Genomic DNA, 15,694 nt, shown 5'->3' on the forward strand with positions numbered 1-15,694 from the left:
CGGGGCGGAGTCATCCCCGAGCGTGGACGGAGGCCTCGCGGGGTCAGCCCTGGACTCGTCCCACGCATGGCTGTGTGGGTGTTTGGGGGCCGCCTTGGCCTGCGCGGACATCTCGGCGCCTGCAGGCTGCTGTGTTCCCGTTTTCAGAGCCGCAGCTCTCAGGGCGAAGAAGACGGGAACAGGTGAGTGTCAACTCCAACAGTTGCGGGGGTGGGGATAGTTGTATTGGCTCCGTGGGTACGTCGCACTGGTGACGTCACCGGGGCAGCATGGCGTCAGAGACCAGAATTTCTTGGCACAAGTTCTAATGCAGTCCAGCTGTGGCCAGTCAGGGCAGGGCATGTCGATGCGGGCCATTAGGGCCCGCTATTCGGATTTTACCCGGTGTCCAAAGCGGTTTAGTTTTGGACAAATTGGGTTTAGTATTAGGACTCCAGACATCTTCTAAGAAAGACATAGTAGCACTTTGAAACTTGTACCGTAGACTTCCAGGACCTTAGAACCTGCAGACTACCATGAACTTAGAGTCAGTGTTTCCTGCCCAGTTCTCTGATTTTTGAATAACCTTGTAAGGTAACATTTTAATTGTAAACTTCATATTTAAGTTATGCACTGTGATTTAAAAATGGCAGTGTCTTGAGGGAGAGCAAGGACTGGGGTTGTGGCCCAGTGAGAGAACGTTTGTCTATCATGTCCAAAGCCTGGGCTCCAATTGCAGGCATCAAAACTTAACAAATTTAAAACGTGAAAATACAATTTTTTTTCCAAATTCCATTTTGCCAGTGTTTTTTAGTGTGTGTGTGTGTGTGTGTGTGTGTGTGACACTTGAACCCTTTGAAAACGCTCAGTTTTCTTTCCCCACAAAGCCGTAACTTTGTGATAGAGAAGTGGAGTTAGGGTGGACTAGGGGCAAGAGTTTGGGGAGGGTAGTGACCCGGGTCACGCTTAGAGTGGAACAGTCCTGGGCATAAATCCCAGTCCTGCCTCTTCCTGGAGACCCAGGGAGGTGAATCTTTGTGGGCTGCTAAAGCTACTACCTCTAACTCCAGGAGGTAGTAGCTTTAGTTCACTGTGGAGCTAAGGCCACGTGGAGTGGTGGGTTACCTCCTCCAGCAAATATTTGTCAGTCACTTCACTGGACAGTGCACTACAGCAGTTACTGTGCCTGGGGTATTACCTAGAAGGGATGGCAAGGAGAACTGTTGACAGAAGATTGCCATCGAGAAGGGGGCTGAATGCTGTCGCGGAGTTTGCAGCCAGCAAGCTGAGTGAGGTGCTCCCTGCACGCCACCCCCCTTACCATGTCTTGATGTCTCTTTCTCGTTAGGGTGCAGTCATCCTTGAAGACACCCAAGATCCCCAAGATTTATACCAAAACAGGAGACAAAGGTAGCGTGACGATGGGTGATAAATGCGGCAAGACACACAGCAGGCATCACTTTAAAGTTCTTCTCTCCTCGTGGTAGCCGTGTGACATGAAGTGACATGAAAAATTATTAATATGATATAATTATTAATATTAATAACTATCATTAAGTGTTCAAACTATTATCAAGTTGTAAAGAAGATGGGAATAGTGCACGCTTGTAGTGCCAACACTCGGGAGACTGAGATAGGAGAGTCATGAGTTCAAGACCAGCTAGGGTGACATGTCAGTCTCCAGGCCAGCTTAGGAGACATAACTAAACCCTGTCTTGAACTAAAGGGAAGGCAAGTTGTGGGACTGGAAGTGTAGCTCAGTGATAGAGTGCTTGTTTAGTATCCTGGAGGCCCTAGGTTCAACCCCGGAACTGCAAAAAAAAAAAAAAAAAAACTCAGTGTGGCCCAATCAGGGATCGAGTGCTGGCTAGTATCCTGGAGGCCCTAGGTTCAACCCCAGAACTGAAAGAAAAAAAAAAAAGATAAACAAAACCAGTGTGGCACAATCTAAGAACTCTGAGTCATGGGGTGGGAGGAATGGTTCAGTGGTTAAGAGCCTGTACTACTCTTCCAGAGGGCCCAGGTATGGGTCCCAGCACCCACATTGGGTGGCTCACACTTTCCTATAATCTTTTTTTAAAAAAATATTTATTTATTATGTATACAATATTCTGTGTGTATGCCTGAAGGCCAGAAGAGGGCGCCAGACCTCTTTACAGATGGTTGTGAGCCACCATGTGGTTGCTGGGAATTGAACTCAGGACCTTTGGAAGAGCAGGCAATGCTCTTAACCAGTTAGCCATCTCTCCAGCCCCACTTTCCTATAATCTTAACTCTAGAGGGATCCATTGCCTCTGACCTCTGGGCACCATCCCCACCCCCACACAATTAAAACAAATTAAAACTTTTAAAAATATGTTTTAGTTCTTTTGGATTAAAAGTTTGACTATAGGTATGGTGGTATAGACATGTAATCTTGGGATGCTGGATGCAGAGGCAGGGGGGTCACTGTAAGCTCAAGGCCAGCCTGGGCTTCAGAGTGAGACTGTGTCTCTAAAGAGAAGAAGAAGAAATTGTGTGTGTATTGTGGGTGTATGTTTGTGTGTTTGTTTACCTGGCTACACAGGAAGTTCTAGGCCAGCCAGGGCTACACAGTGAGACCTTGTGTCTAAAGAAATGGGGAAAAAAAGCTTGTGGAAGGGGACTCAGATATGTCTGAGAGGTTATCTCTTTGGATTTGGGTTTTTAGTTATAATTTATTTTTTGGGTGTGTCTGTGTGTCTGTGCCACAGTGCACTTGAGGTCAGAGAACAACTTTCAGGCGTTGGTTCCTTCCTCCCACCCTGTAGTTCCTGGGCATAAACTCGGGTCATCAGGCTTGGCAGCAGGCCCATTACCAGCGGAGCTGTCTCACTAGTCCTGAAAGAGTTAATCTTTGACTGGTAGTCAGGAGAGAGCTTGAACTGTGGGAGAGAGAAATACACAAAGTTCACATACTTTTCTTCTATTTTTTTTTCAAAACATTTCATTGCTTCAATTTTTTTTTTGTTTTGTTTTTTGATACAGGGTTTCTCTGTGTAGCCCTTGGCTGTCCTGGAACTCACTCTGTAGACCAGGCTGGCCTCAGACTTACAGAGATCCTCCTGCCTCTGCCTTCCAAGTGCTGGGATTGAAGGTGTGTGCCACCACCGCCCGGCGCCTCAATATTTTAGTCAATGCCGGGTGTAGCGTAACAGGGAAACAGACCGCTGTGGCACCATTTTCTGAAACTTAAGACCATGCAGATTGTTAACAGCCACTGTGCTTGGGGCATGTCCTTCGTGCCGAAGTATGCCTGTGCGTAAGGTGTGCTTCCCACCTCTGAGCTGCAGGGAAACAAGAAGTCGGAATGTAAGTGTCACAAGTATGTTACTGTAACAACAGAAAAGAAATCATGCGTAGCAGTGACAGGTGTCAGTTGGTGGTGTCAGTGTTTTCCACCAGAAAGGTCCGAGAATGGCCTCCAGTCAGTCACAGACAGGGCACTTGGCTCACTAAGGCCCAGCCATGGAGTCTTGCAGTAGCGCTGGACAGGACTTCCCATAAGGTGAAGGGTGTGCTGACACAGGGCTGGGGCCAGGGAAGTGGAGCTTTGCTCTGCTTTGTTCCGGATCTGAAGTGGTCAGGAAGCAGCTTGGAAGGTGGGAGAGACAGGGAGATGGTGGGCTGTGACAGACAGATGAAGCCGTCACTGTCCTTAGCCCAGAGAGCTCTGTGACTTCAATTCTGGCACGGTTCCTTTGATTTGTGGAGAGTGGTTTGTCACAGCTACGGTGTGACTATCTGTGGTGCTTGGTGGAGTCATTTGTGCGTGACGACAATGCAGTGGGTAGAGTAGCTAGCCAACACCAAAGCCACGCTTCTGGTACTAGGTCGGAGCTGTGACCTACGCTAAGGTCCAGACTGAATGACAGAGAGACAGCAAGACACCACAGGTGCTTTACTTCTTAAGCAGGAGGCTTCATTTGTGGCTCCTAGTCTAAATTAAAAGTATGCCAGGGAAGTAGAGGGGACACCTTTGGTCCATAGACATACATGCAGATAAAACACCCATACACGTGTGTCACGCCCCACCCTCGTCCAGCAAGGATGACACGCGACACACCGGAGCTCCTCTCACTGCAGTTTATTCCAGGACTTTATTCACTTTCTCTCTCTCCCTCTCTCTTCCCCTCTCTCCCCGGGCAAACCTCTCCCAGCCCTTAAGTAGGCATGGGCTGCCAATCCCGGATTGCCAGGTGGGCATTGCCCATAGGTCCAAGCATATGCAAGCAGCTGATAATCATTGCGTGATAATAACATAAGTCAGACTTTAGCCATAGGAGTTGATTATACATCTCCATCAGGTGTGGCTTCATGCAGCTCGCTACACACGTGAAATAAAATAAATATTTTAAGTATATCGGGAAAAATCTGTTTTTGATAAGATTCATTTGTTATTTTTATTTGATGTGTATGAGTGTTTGTCTACATGTATGTCTATGTACCATGTGCATGTCTGCTTCCTGAGAAGTCCAGAAGACAGCATCAGATCCTGGAGCTAGAATTACAGGTGGTTGTAAGCCACCACATGAGTGCTGGGACCTGAATCTGGGTCCTTGGCTTATGTGGGAGTGATTTCTTTCTAATCTGTTGCTTTCATTGGTTAATTAATAAAGAAACTGCCTAGGCCCATTTGATAGGCCAACCCTTAGGTGGGTGGAGTAAACAGAACAGAATGCTGGGAGAAAGAAGCTGAGTCAGTGAGTCGCCATGATTCTCCCACCCAACACAGATGCAGGTTAAGATCTTCCCTGGTAAGCCACCTTGTGGGCTACACGGATTATTAGAAATGGGTTAGATCAATATGTAAGAGCTAGCCAATAAGAGGCTGGAACTAATGGGCCAGGCAGTGTTTAAAAAGAATACAGTTTCCATGTAATTATTTCAGGTATAAAGCTAGCTGTGTGGGCGGCTGGGTGCCAGGAACGTAGCCCACTGCTCCTTTTACAACACTTGGCAAGAACAGCAAGTGCTCTTAACCACTGAACCATCCCTCCAACTCCTGCCCCTCCCTTCAGACAGCCCCCAATTCTTAATGTGCTAAATATCTTCCCTAGGATTTTCCAGCACCTTCACAGGAGAGCGGAGACCTAAAGATGACCAAGTATTTGAGGCTTTGGGAACTACAGATGAACTAAGTTCAGCTATTGGGTAAGGGGGGCAAGGATGGGCCCTGATGTGAAGTTAACCTGTGGCATTGGTGACTGTCATCATTGTGACATTCTCCTGGGTCCTGGAGGGTCTGGAAGGTTGCCTGGATGAATCTGTATGAGCTGTTAGCACAGGCTGGTCAGTTCCATGGGTCTGCAGGGTATAGGTCTGTCCCTCTGTCAACACAGGGCGGTCCCTTCTTCTCACCCTCCCTGGTTCTGTCACTTGGAGCACACGTGTGCCATCAGGAGACAGGCTGTGGGGGAAAGAGGTGAGGTCAGGTGATCGTCAGTGCATCAGAGGTGGCCCCCCTGTGAATGGATTTTAAAGTGAGTCGGGTTAGAAGCCTTGCTCAATGATTCCCGTCCTCAGCTCCCAATCCCGACTGCTTATCACACTGAAGGGTTAATCCCCACCCTCACTTCCAGCCATTGCACGCTGGCTGCACTGCTGCCAAATATGGCCTCTGTGGAACCCTGATGATGAGACACCTGTCTGGGGCTGTACAGGTCCTGGTGGGTGAGGCTCGTGCCGGCTCCTGAGACTTCCTGTGTGACCCCCTTCCCATTGCCCTGGTCAGAACCAGTCACATCCTGGTACTGTGGGAAAGGCCAAATGCACGTGGATGACCACATGGTGGGTGTGCTGGCCACACTGGGGTGTGGACACTGATAGGCTGCTCCTTGAGCTCTGCCTGGCCCTGTGGTCACAGATGTGGGGATCAGGAAGATCTGTGTTCAGATTCTGTACCATTCCTTAGTAGCTGTGTGACTTCAGGTCAGACCAGACACCCTTGTTTTAAACCTCAGTTTGCTGTTCTGTGAAATGGTCATGGAAGTCCTTTCCCTCTGTTCTTACGAATTAATATGATAAATCTGCATCTCCCTGACTTATCTTTATCATTGCCCCGGGAACTCTCAGGCTCATGGTCTCAGGTGCCAGGAGTGGAGTGGACAGTGATGACAGATGTGCCCCAGCCAGCATAGCCTTTCCTTGTTGTAGTAAGAAGAGCGGTGGGCTGCGTTCCCGCCCAGCTCTGCACGGCTAGCTTTATCTGAAATAATTACATAGAAACTGTATTCTTTTAAACACTGCCTGGCCTATTAGTTCTAGCCTCTTCTTGGCTAATTCTCATATCTTGATTAACCCATTTCTAATAATGTGTGTTACACCATGAGGTAGTGCCTTACCAGGAAGGATCTTAGCCTGCGTCCATCTTGGAGAGGAGAGCGATAGCATCTGTGACTCACTTCCCTTCTTCCCAGCATTCTGTTTGGTCTACTCTGCCTACCTAAATTCTGCCTTATCAGGCCAAGCAGTTTTCTTTATTAATTAACCAGTGAAAGCAACAAATAGACAGATGACCCACCTCCATCACCTTGTCATCCAGAGGAAGACAGATGTTAGGAGTGCATGCTCTGTTCTGATTGGAAGATGATTGTTTGCTGTTTGCCCCACTGCTCCTTTTCCTGTCCTCTGGCCTCTCTGCCGGGGAGGGTGCTCGACCAGCGGAACTGCCAACCCTACGCCCGATGTCCTGGTCTTCGCTTCCACGAGGGCCCAGTGATGGGAGGCAGCAGTGGGCAGAGAGGAAGTGTGCGGAGGACAACCTGGGAGTGTGGACAAAGTGTTTACCACCCGAGCCCTGGCAGGCTCTGGGTCCTGCTGCTCACCCTCTGAGTTTGGAATGCACCTGCATCCCTCCCTTGCTTCTCTGGGCTTCTGTGCTTTCCACTCTTCACCGTCAGTCATCAGTTCCTGTATCTCTGCTTGCATCTTTGAGGATTGTCCCTTTGAGAGTTTCTCTGCCAGGAATCCTTCTCATGTGCCATCATCTGTCCCCTGCCAGGCCTCGTGGGGTGCAAGAGGGGAGTGCAGCGTCTTTGACCTATGTCTGGGAAGTTGTCTCTTCGTCTGTCCTACTTTACCACGGAACTCCTGTTCATCCTTCAGAGTCCCACCTTCCTCTTCACCCCTCGTCAAGGTTCTTTTTTTTTTTTTTTTTTTTGGTTTTTTTCGAGACAGGGTTTCTCTGTAGCTTTGGAGCCTATCCTTGTATTAACTCTTGTAGACCAGGCTGGTCTCGAACTCACAGAGATCCGCCTGCCTCTGCCTCCCGAGTGCTGGGATTAAAGGCGTGCACCACCACCACCCGGCTCCTCGTCAAAGTTCTTAACCTCGGCATTGTGGTGCACGGCACACGTCTTTATCTCCTACTGGACAGGCCCCAGGTCCTCTGCTCCCTACCGTATCAACAGGACTGGCCTGGGCAAGGGCAGAGAGGAACAGCTGACTGGGGAGAAAGAACACAATAAAAGCACTCTAGGAAGCAAATGCCCCTGTCTACCTGGTGTTCTCTTTGTCAACAAGAAAGACCGCCATGGTCACTGTAGGTCACGGTATCTTACGGCCCCACAGCATTCTGTTACGGGCTAATTTTTCCTTGTGCTCTTAGGTTTGCCATGGAGGTGATCACAGAAAAAGGCCACACATTTGCCAAAGAACTTCAGAAAGTAAGTTACATCATTTTAGCCTACATTGTGGCTTTTTGTCCCCACGACTTGGGTGTCGCTGGCTTCCTCCTCTGCCCGTTGCCTCTTTGTGCCACGGTAGGAAGTTACTTCTGAGAACTGCTCTGTCCTCATTTCTGAAGTAAGGACACGTAATCCTCCGTGAGATGAGGGGTGCTGTGTAAAGGGCGGCTCTGCTCTCCAGAGGTGCTTGTCACATCTGGCAGCGAGAAAGCTGCTGGTGTCAGTACCCTACATTGCACAGGGACAGCATCTTGGCAAAGAACAACCAATGCCAGTGGCCACAGCCCAGGCTGAAGAACAGCATGCTCGGGAGCCCAGCTGTAAGTCTCAGCCAGGCGGAGTGTGCTTGGTAGTGTTGCAGTTGAGTTCCAACAGACCCGCCAGCCAGGGCACCAGCCACATCTCTCTAGACCCTTGCTGCTGTCTCCCAGGCATCGCTGTAGCCTGCCTGGGAACTCAGGAGCACAGGAGTCCTTCCTGGCCACTGCCTTCCATATCCTGTCCTTCACAGCTGAGGTGGCTCTGGCACATTTGGTCACTTTGTTCATTGAATTACAACTCCAGAACTGTCAGCATAGAGAAAGAAGGCAGGTATGTGGGAGCCAGAGATCAGACCAAGAAGGTGCCTTTACTCCCTCAAATTCTCCTCTGGAGGCTTCATGGTGCTTAGTTTGGACAGTTTGCCTTTGGATATGAATTCAGTTCTGTTAGCTCCTCACTGCCTAGTGTGCACACTCTGCTGGCACGTCCCTCTCATAGGCTCTGCTGGCACACTCTGTGGCACACGCCGCTGGCACGCTCTGTGGCACATGCTGCTGGCACGCTCTGTGGCTCCTCTGCACATGCAATAGTGCGGTAAGGTTGCACAATTTCCACCTAGCCTGCTAGATGACCTTTTTTCTCTCCTCCTGTTCCCCAGATCCAGTGCACGTTGCAGGATGTTGGCTCTGCCCTGGCTACTCCACGATCCTCAGCCAGGGAGGCTCACTTAAGTAATTCCCAGCCCTGCTCAGGGAATTCTTGGGGTCCTGGGGTGGGGCCGCCCCTTAGTGTAGGTCCCCAGGCTCTCTGGCAGGGCAGACAACTTGTTCTCTGCTTTGGAAAGTCGTTAGCTTCAAAGCTGATAGGAACCGTTGGCAGGATACCGTGCAGAAGGGAAGGGGTGTTTCCCGAATGTACTCATGGCATGCTTACAGGAGGCCTTTCTGCCCCTGACTCCTCAGAACTCACGGTCTTCGAGGAAGGGCCCATCATGGAGCTGGAACAGTGGATTGACAAGTACTCCAGCCAGCTTCCCCCACTCACAGCTTTCATTCTGCCTGTAGGTATTGCGGGGCTCAACCTGGGGTGGCAAGGGTGGGTGTAGTGACAGAAACACGTGGGCTTGCCATTAGTTCCAACTTTGACTTTTACCACAACAAAGCCACTCCCAGCACCCCACTCCTTTTCCTGTCCACTTGAGAGCCACCCCAGAGGTGTGTCTGGTAGGGCTCTGGGAGGCAGAAGACTGTCCAGGGTAGAGCAATGCTGGCCAATGCTCACTTTCTCTTTCAGTCTGGAGGCAAGAGCAGCTCAGCCCTGCACTTCTGCCGGGCCGTGTGCCGACGAGCTGAGCGACGGTAAGGGTCCCAGAGGCCAATGCAGGAGCCTTATACCTGTGTCATCCGACCCTTCTCTAGGTGACTTCATCATGTCATTTCCTAAGTCCCATGTCACAGAGGGGACTGTGATAGGTGACTGCATACTGCTCAAAGGCAAGCAGAGTTTTCCCTCCTCCTGAGATTCACAAGAAGCCAGTGACATATTCCAGGCTATGGGGAGGCGCAGGGAGAATAACATGAAAGGACCCTTCTGGAATTAGACAGAAAGGACCGTAGGGGCCCTGTGGTTAGGGAGGACCCAGGTAGAAGCAGTTCATAGTCTAGCCACCTCCCTGCCTTGCCTCATTTCCAAACTCAAGAGTGTTCATGGTCTCAGGAGGTTCCTCACAGTGCTCCCCTCCCCAGGAGTCGGGCAGCTAAGTTAGCAGGACCTCCCAACAGGTTCTGTGGCTGGGGCCACCCTTCCACAGTCTCCCATATCACAAAAGTTTCGTCCTTCACAAAAGGCTCATAGACCTAGACATTCCCAGATGCATCTTGGGTAACAAAAAAAGCCTGGGCCTCAAGAGAAAAATTATGCTTTGTACAAAGTCACCCATATCACCGTAGCAAGCAGAGGGAGTGGCCTACAGGCCCAGCACGAGACTGAGCTGGTGTTGCATCCTCTGTGTGGCAGACAGGCCCCAGCCACGACAGGGACCTGCCAGTGACCCGCCAGGATGCTCTCAGGGCAGGTGGTTACCTAGCTGAAGCAACCATGCTGAGTGGGAGGTGCCTCCAGGCCTGCCTAGACATAAGACTTCTGGGGTACTGGCCAAGTACATCATCTTGGATAAGGTCAAAACACCTCAGGCTGGCTTGGGAGAGTACCAACAGGGAACAGGCAGTGTGTGTATGTGTGGAGGAGTCGGGTGGGATGTTATCACGCCATGTATCCAGTAGGCACACTGTCCCAAGTGTATGCACACATTTAGAATTACTAGTTAGAACGGTAGCTCTTTGGGGATTAAGGCCCAGATAAGCCTTCTTTTGAAGACTAGAGGCTGGCAGCTCTGCCCACGTAGGAGCCAAGACCGTGCTTGTTGGCACAAAGGCCAGCAGACTGGACTATTGGCCAGCCTACTCTCAACTTACCTGCTGTGCCACCTCCTTCACTGGCCAGGCCACATCATGTATGTCCAAGGGAAGGGGTCAGCTGAGGTAATGTAGGAGTTTCATATCTGCTTCATAGTTGTCAGGGTTAGTTTAAGTGGTGAGGTCAAGGGGTGCTCCATGTCCTGGCTCCCGTGTGTTGAGCCTGGCCGTGGAACTCATGTCCCGGCTCCCGTGTGTTGAGCCTGGTCATGGAACCTGACTGCGTCCGTGCCCTGGCTCCTGTGTGTTGAGCCTGGCCGTGGAACCTGACTGCGTCTGTGTCCCGGCTCCTGTGTGTTGAGCCTGGTCATGGAACCTGACTGCGTCCGTGCCCTGGCTCCCGTGTGTTGAGCCTGGCCGTGGAACCTGACTGCGTCCGTGTGTTCTCTTTACAGTGTAGTGCCTCTTGTCCAAATGGGAGAAACAGATGCAAATGTGGCGAAGTTCTTAAACAGGTGCTGAAGTGGAGTATGGCGGGTCTCTGAACCTCCAGGCATGCTGTGAACCCTAAGAGCATCCACAGCTAAGGCCAACACCTCTCCCTCATTCCCTCCCTTGCTCCCTCTTCTCTCCTCCTCCCACCCCCAGCATGTATGTTTGTGAGTGTGCTGTCTGCAGACCAGCCCTGTCCCACTCTGTGAGGTAAGGCTCTGGTTAGGAAGTGCCAGTAAGAGCCAACAGAGGCACACCTAAATTAAAGGGGCAGGCTGCTCTCTGGGTCTGTTCATGGATACTGATGCCCAGGGCCTTGATGTTAACCGACAGGAAGCCTGTCCCGCCAGCATCTCTACCTGAATACCCTAGGTGGCACACAACCCTGCTGAGCTCAGGCCCCAGTGCTGTGAGCCAGGAAATCCAACAGTGCCCTGCCCTGTGGTCAGCCTCTGCATCGCAGCTGTACCTCGGGCTCAGACATGGGCCAGTGGAGGACTTGAGGAAGGTGGGGGCTGCACCCAGGAGCTGCCTAGTCATGCAGACTGTGACCTCAATGCCTGGCGGTGGGATGTCCCATATTATCCCCACCTCCCCCAGATGTAGACTTCTTGGATCCTCACAGGTTCCCTGCCTCCTGGGTGGAATGTCACCCAGACTGAGTGAGAGACAGCTCCTTTTTAACTCAGAAGAACCGCTGGACGTCCAGTGTTGTGTGGGTCAGGGCAGGTCATCCCGACTCCCTGCAGGTTCCCAGGAGTCACCAAGAAAGCAGCATAGGAACACGAGGTTCAGAAGGGCAGTGTAGAGTCCCGTGGTCCTGCTAGCCAGCAGTGGGCCCCAGGAGTTAGCAGTAGTGCACCAGATGGGAGGGAAGGGGAGGAGGGGAGCAGCAGGCATGGAGGGGAGAGTGGCAAAAGCTAGCTGTTAGCCTCCAGGCAGAGCCCTGTAAGTACCTCGAGGTGTAGCATCACCTGGTAGTCTCTGTCCCTTTCCCGTAGAAGGCCTCTTGTCCTGAGCCCATCACTGCTGGGTCTGCGGAAGAGGTAGGGATCTAGACGTTGATCATGAGACTCCTCCAGGCCGCTGACTCTCAAGTGGGGCATTAGCAGTGTCTAGAGATGTCTGGGTGGTTGTGTCTAGTTCTGGTGCCACTGGCCACTCTGCATGCACAGGAGAGCCCTAGCCATAAAGAATAAGACTCACCTAAGGCCTCTTTATGCAAAATGTGGCTCCTGATCCTGTCTGGGATTGGGGCTGACCTGCAGACTCCTGGTCTGTGAAGCTCCCCTGAATCCCAGATGTCACACCCCTGTCACAGGAAATGGAGAAGCAGCTCAAGTAGCCAGCGTTCCTAGGCTCCACCCTTGCAACTGAAGGTGGGCAAATAGCCTGTGCCCACAGGAGCACTCCAGGAGTGCTCCAGCCCCACCATCCATCTACCACAGGGTGCTCCCGGGGGTACGAGACTCACCTTTCCTGCTTGAAGACCAGCTAGGCATGAGCCAGCTGGTATCAGTCTCTCACACCCGTCCTTGTTGCTTCTTTCTGCCCTTCCAGACTCAGCGATTACCTCTTCACTGTAGCCAGATATGCAGCCATGAAGGAGGGCAGCCAAGAGAAAATATACAAGAAACGTGATGTGTGAGACATGTGGAAATGGTGAGAGCCTCGGAGGCCCGTCTGGAGAGACTGTGGTGTTAACAGAATGGAAGTGGGGCTGAGGTAGACTTGGGGTCGCCTCACACCCCCTCTCAGACTCCTGCTGGCTTCCCTGGGCTGTGCTTGAACACATGGGACTGAGCTCCATACTGCTGGAAGGAAAGGAACACTGAAGGCTACGAAGAAAAGGGGTCACTCAGCATTGGGACTGAACATGGGGAAGGTTTGAATCTCACACTTGGGGGGAGTGTATATAAGAAAGAAAGAGATGTTGCTGCCAACTCGGGCTTCTCAAGGATTTGGAATGTACCAGAGGCCCCTGAAGTTACCAGTGCCAACACTGAGCCCTCTGCTTTTGCACTGGGCTGGTGACTGCTCCTGTGAGCCACACCACACTGTGTTTTATTCCACTAGTCACCGCTGCTGCTCCTCACTATGGAATGACATTGCCAGTGGCGCTGTGCCCTTGAGAAGAGGGATATTTATGAAAGGCTGAAGGCAGCCCTGAGAGCTTACGGATTCCACACCTGCTGGTAGGTAGTGACTGCGGAAGCACAAGTCAGGGATGCTGGATCAGCTCAGCGCTCTCCCCTATGCACCTGCTTGGCTTCCATGCTAGGTGTGGGTGGACTGGCCTCTAGCTGCCTTCCTTGTTAGTCAGTCAGCAAGCATTTGACTTCAGCCAAGTGCCCTCCCTCCCACCTTCCTGCTGCTGTTTCAGGCTAGCAGCTACACATATATCTATCTTCTGGGGTCTTTAAAGGGTAGATGCCTGGAATACCGCCCCGGGAGGCAGTTCCATCCAATGCCAGTACAGCCACCATAGTGAGGCACAGATCAGATATGGAGTTGGTGCTGTGTGTGCTAATGGTGCTTGAGTGTCATGTTCCAGGCCTGGGGGTCGTGTTCCAAGAGCTTGTAGCAGCAGCCCTGTACTCCGCCTATAGCCACTGCTCCCCCTAAAAAGACAGACTGAACTCAAGGAAATAGCAGCCTAGACCCCTAGCCTATGCCTTCAGCATTCTTTTTTTTTTTTTTTTTTTAAAGATTTATTTATTTATTTATTATGTATACAACATTTCTTCCATTTATGCTTGCATGCCAAAAGAGGGCACCAGATCTCATTATAGATGGCTGTGAGCCACCATGTGGTTGCTGGGAATTGAACTCAGGACCTCTGGAAGAGCAGTCAGTGCTCTTAACCTCTGAGCCATCTCTCCAGTCCCCTGCCTTCAGCATTCTTGGGTAGCTTTTACGGTAGATCTCAGTGTTCAGGCTCCAGGCATGGCCTAGCCTTTTGCAACCGCCCCCCAGTCCTCATGGGGCAATTCCCACTGTGCACTGGCACAGCTGCCGAACTGTTGCTTTAAATTGTACCCATTTATCACTGGCCTCTCTCCACTTGCATACCTCACTCCTCGAAAAGATTGCAGGAAGGCTCCCTATCTTTTTAAAAAAATTTTGTCAATAGCTGTTTCATTGAGATACAATGCCACCTACCAGAAATTTCTTTCTAAAATGGACAGTCCAGTGGGTTTTATGATATTGCCTAGTTTTTGCTACCTCATAGCTCACACCCGTGAAGATGGCTCTAGTTTGGGACAGTATTCACCTTCGTTAGCGAGGTGTCCCCCCTCCCTCTGCAGTGGTGCCTGCCAGTGCTACAGAGGGGCCCCAGGCTCCTGCTCACACTGGACCCCCGCACTGGGAGTGGGGTCACGTTTCTGCAGGAAGGGAAACTGAGGCTCAGAACTGGCCTAGGGGTCTCATGACCCTCCCATCCCCAAGCCACCAGCGCTCAACAGTCATTTTAATCACAGCGGTGTCAGGCACTAATAGATCTGCGGTCGCGTTGCTCACCGAGTTTCCCCTAACTGGTATTTCATGGCTATTGGTAATGTGCATTTCTCACTGAGTAATTTCCCGAGCCTGAACTTGTAGCACATCCCAGTGATAAACGTCCCCAGTTCCGAGTCCCCTGTCAGCTGCAATGTCACCCTTACCTCCTCCTGAGCACCTCCTGACAGCCCATCCAGTTTTATGATCCCTCTGTCCCAGTGATCATGACTGAACCTTTAAGAATCCAGACGCATTTCAAGTTTAATTGAATAAAATTCTTTGTGTAATAAATTCCGCATGAATGCTACATAAATCAGTGCCTGGAAGGATTTGTGGCTCATCTCTCTCCCCAGATGGGGTTCGAGGATCCTGCTGGCAGTGCTGTACCCAAGCTGGTCCTGTCTTGATTACCAAAAGGAATAAATTTGCCTTTGGGGTCCTTGTGGAGGGTGTGGCTTCTGCTGTCATGGCCTAGGATTGATCTTGGAGTCCCTCCTGGAAGATGGCACTTTTTCCAGGCAGGGCAGAAGACAAGCACACCAGGGGTTTGGGGAAGGGTTTCAGAGTCATATACGTTATAGAATCAGAACTCACAAAGCCATCTTTGATTGCTTTGGAATCCTGGAGAAGGCTGTGCACACACTCTCTTTAGAGTGGTGTACACATTCTTTCTAGGTTATCGCCAAGTTTGCATGCATCCTGAAAGTCCATGTAACCCCAAGGTAAGATTCCCAGGCAAGCTGGGGCACTGTGGCACATGCCTGTTGTCCCAACAACAGTGGAAGGCTGAAGCAGATGGACTGTCGGAACAACCTGGGAGTTTAAGACCAGCCTGGGCAACATAGCAAGACCCTGTCTCAAAAAAAAAATAATTAAAAAAAAATAACAGCACCCTCTTCAAAAGCTAAGTGTGGATCCATGGCGTACCTTCCTCCAGCAGCAACTTAGGGTTTCATGGAGCCCCCAACCTTGAAGGTGAGAAGGCATGCATGGAGCTAGAGACGGGGCCTCCTGGGAGCCTTGGATGTCTGCAGAACCTGGAGGGACAGTGAATGACTGACAGGCACACAGCTCCACGCTGGCCTCCTAGACCCCGAGAACAGGCCTGTCACTTGCTAGCCTATGAACTCTGGACACTGGTCATTTCTTCATCCTTGCCTTCTCACTGGTAAAACGACGAAAGTCTTGGGGCTCTGTGGCCACTAGGAGAGCATGCGTACTTAGGAAGTGTTTGCCAGGGCCCTGGCAAATGCTAGCTACTGATACTTGAATTCAAATTCCAGCTTTGTCACCTTGAACAATTCCTTTAGCTACCATGTAGCCTAGGCTGGCCTGGAACTT

At 51.0% G+C, this 15,694-nt stretch overlaps 1 protein-coding gene across 2 annotated transcripts; it reads left to right on the top strand.

The window, feature by feature from the left end:
* Positions 1-13: 13 nt before the first annotated feature.
* On the top strand, positions 14-14,670 carry Mmab (metabolism of cobalamin associated B). Of its 2 annotated transcripts, XM_041649219.1 has the most exons (10): positions 14-182; positions 1,328-1,389; positions 5,058-5,151; positions 7,607-7,664; positions 8,605-8,677; positions 8,909-9,006; positions 9,240-9,304; positions 10,816-10,875; positions 12,174-12,231; positions 12,413-14,670. In XM_041649219.1, exons 1-9 carry the CDS (start codon positions 67-69, stop codon positions 12,208-12,210), a joined length of 663 nt encoding a protein of 220 aa, XP_041505153.1. In that variant the 5' UTR covers positions 14-66; the 3' UTR covers positions 12,211-12,231; positions 12,413-14,670. The 2 variants fall into 2 exon arrangements, with proteins under 2 accessions (XP_041505153.1, XP_041505152.1); XM_041649218.1 differs by lacking the exon at positions 12,174-12,231.
* Positions 14,671-15,694: the final 1,024 nt, after the last annotated feature.

This window comes from Microtus oregoni, unplaced genomic scaffold, assembly GCF_018167655.1.
Source record: "Microtus oregoni isolate MIOR12 unplaced genomic scaffold, Mior012 000003F_ref0000135, whole genome shotgun sequence".
In the NCBI taxonomy this organism is placed as follows: domain Eukaryota; kingdom Metazoa; phylum Chordata; class Mammalia; order Rodentia; family Cricetidae; genus Microtus; species Microtus oregoni.

Bases quoted from the DNA above. Each gene is read 5' to 3' on its own strand.
- Mmab (XM_041649218.1), top strand. From the start codon at position 67: ATGGCTGTGTGGGTGTTTGGGGGCCGCCTTGGCCTGCGCGGACATCTC. The intron at 7,665-8,604 runs GTAAGTTACATC...CCTGTTCCCCAG, and splicing joins TTGCCAAAGAACTTCAGAAA to ATCCAGTGCACGTTGCAGGA. The intron at 9,305-10,815 runs GTAAGGGTCCCA...TTCTCTTTACAG, and splicing joins TGCCGACGAGCTGAGCGACG to TGTAGTGCCTCTTGTCCAAA.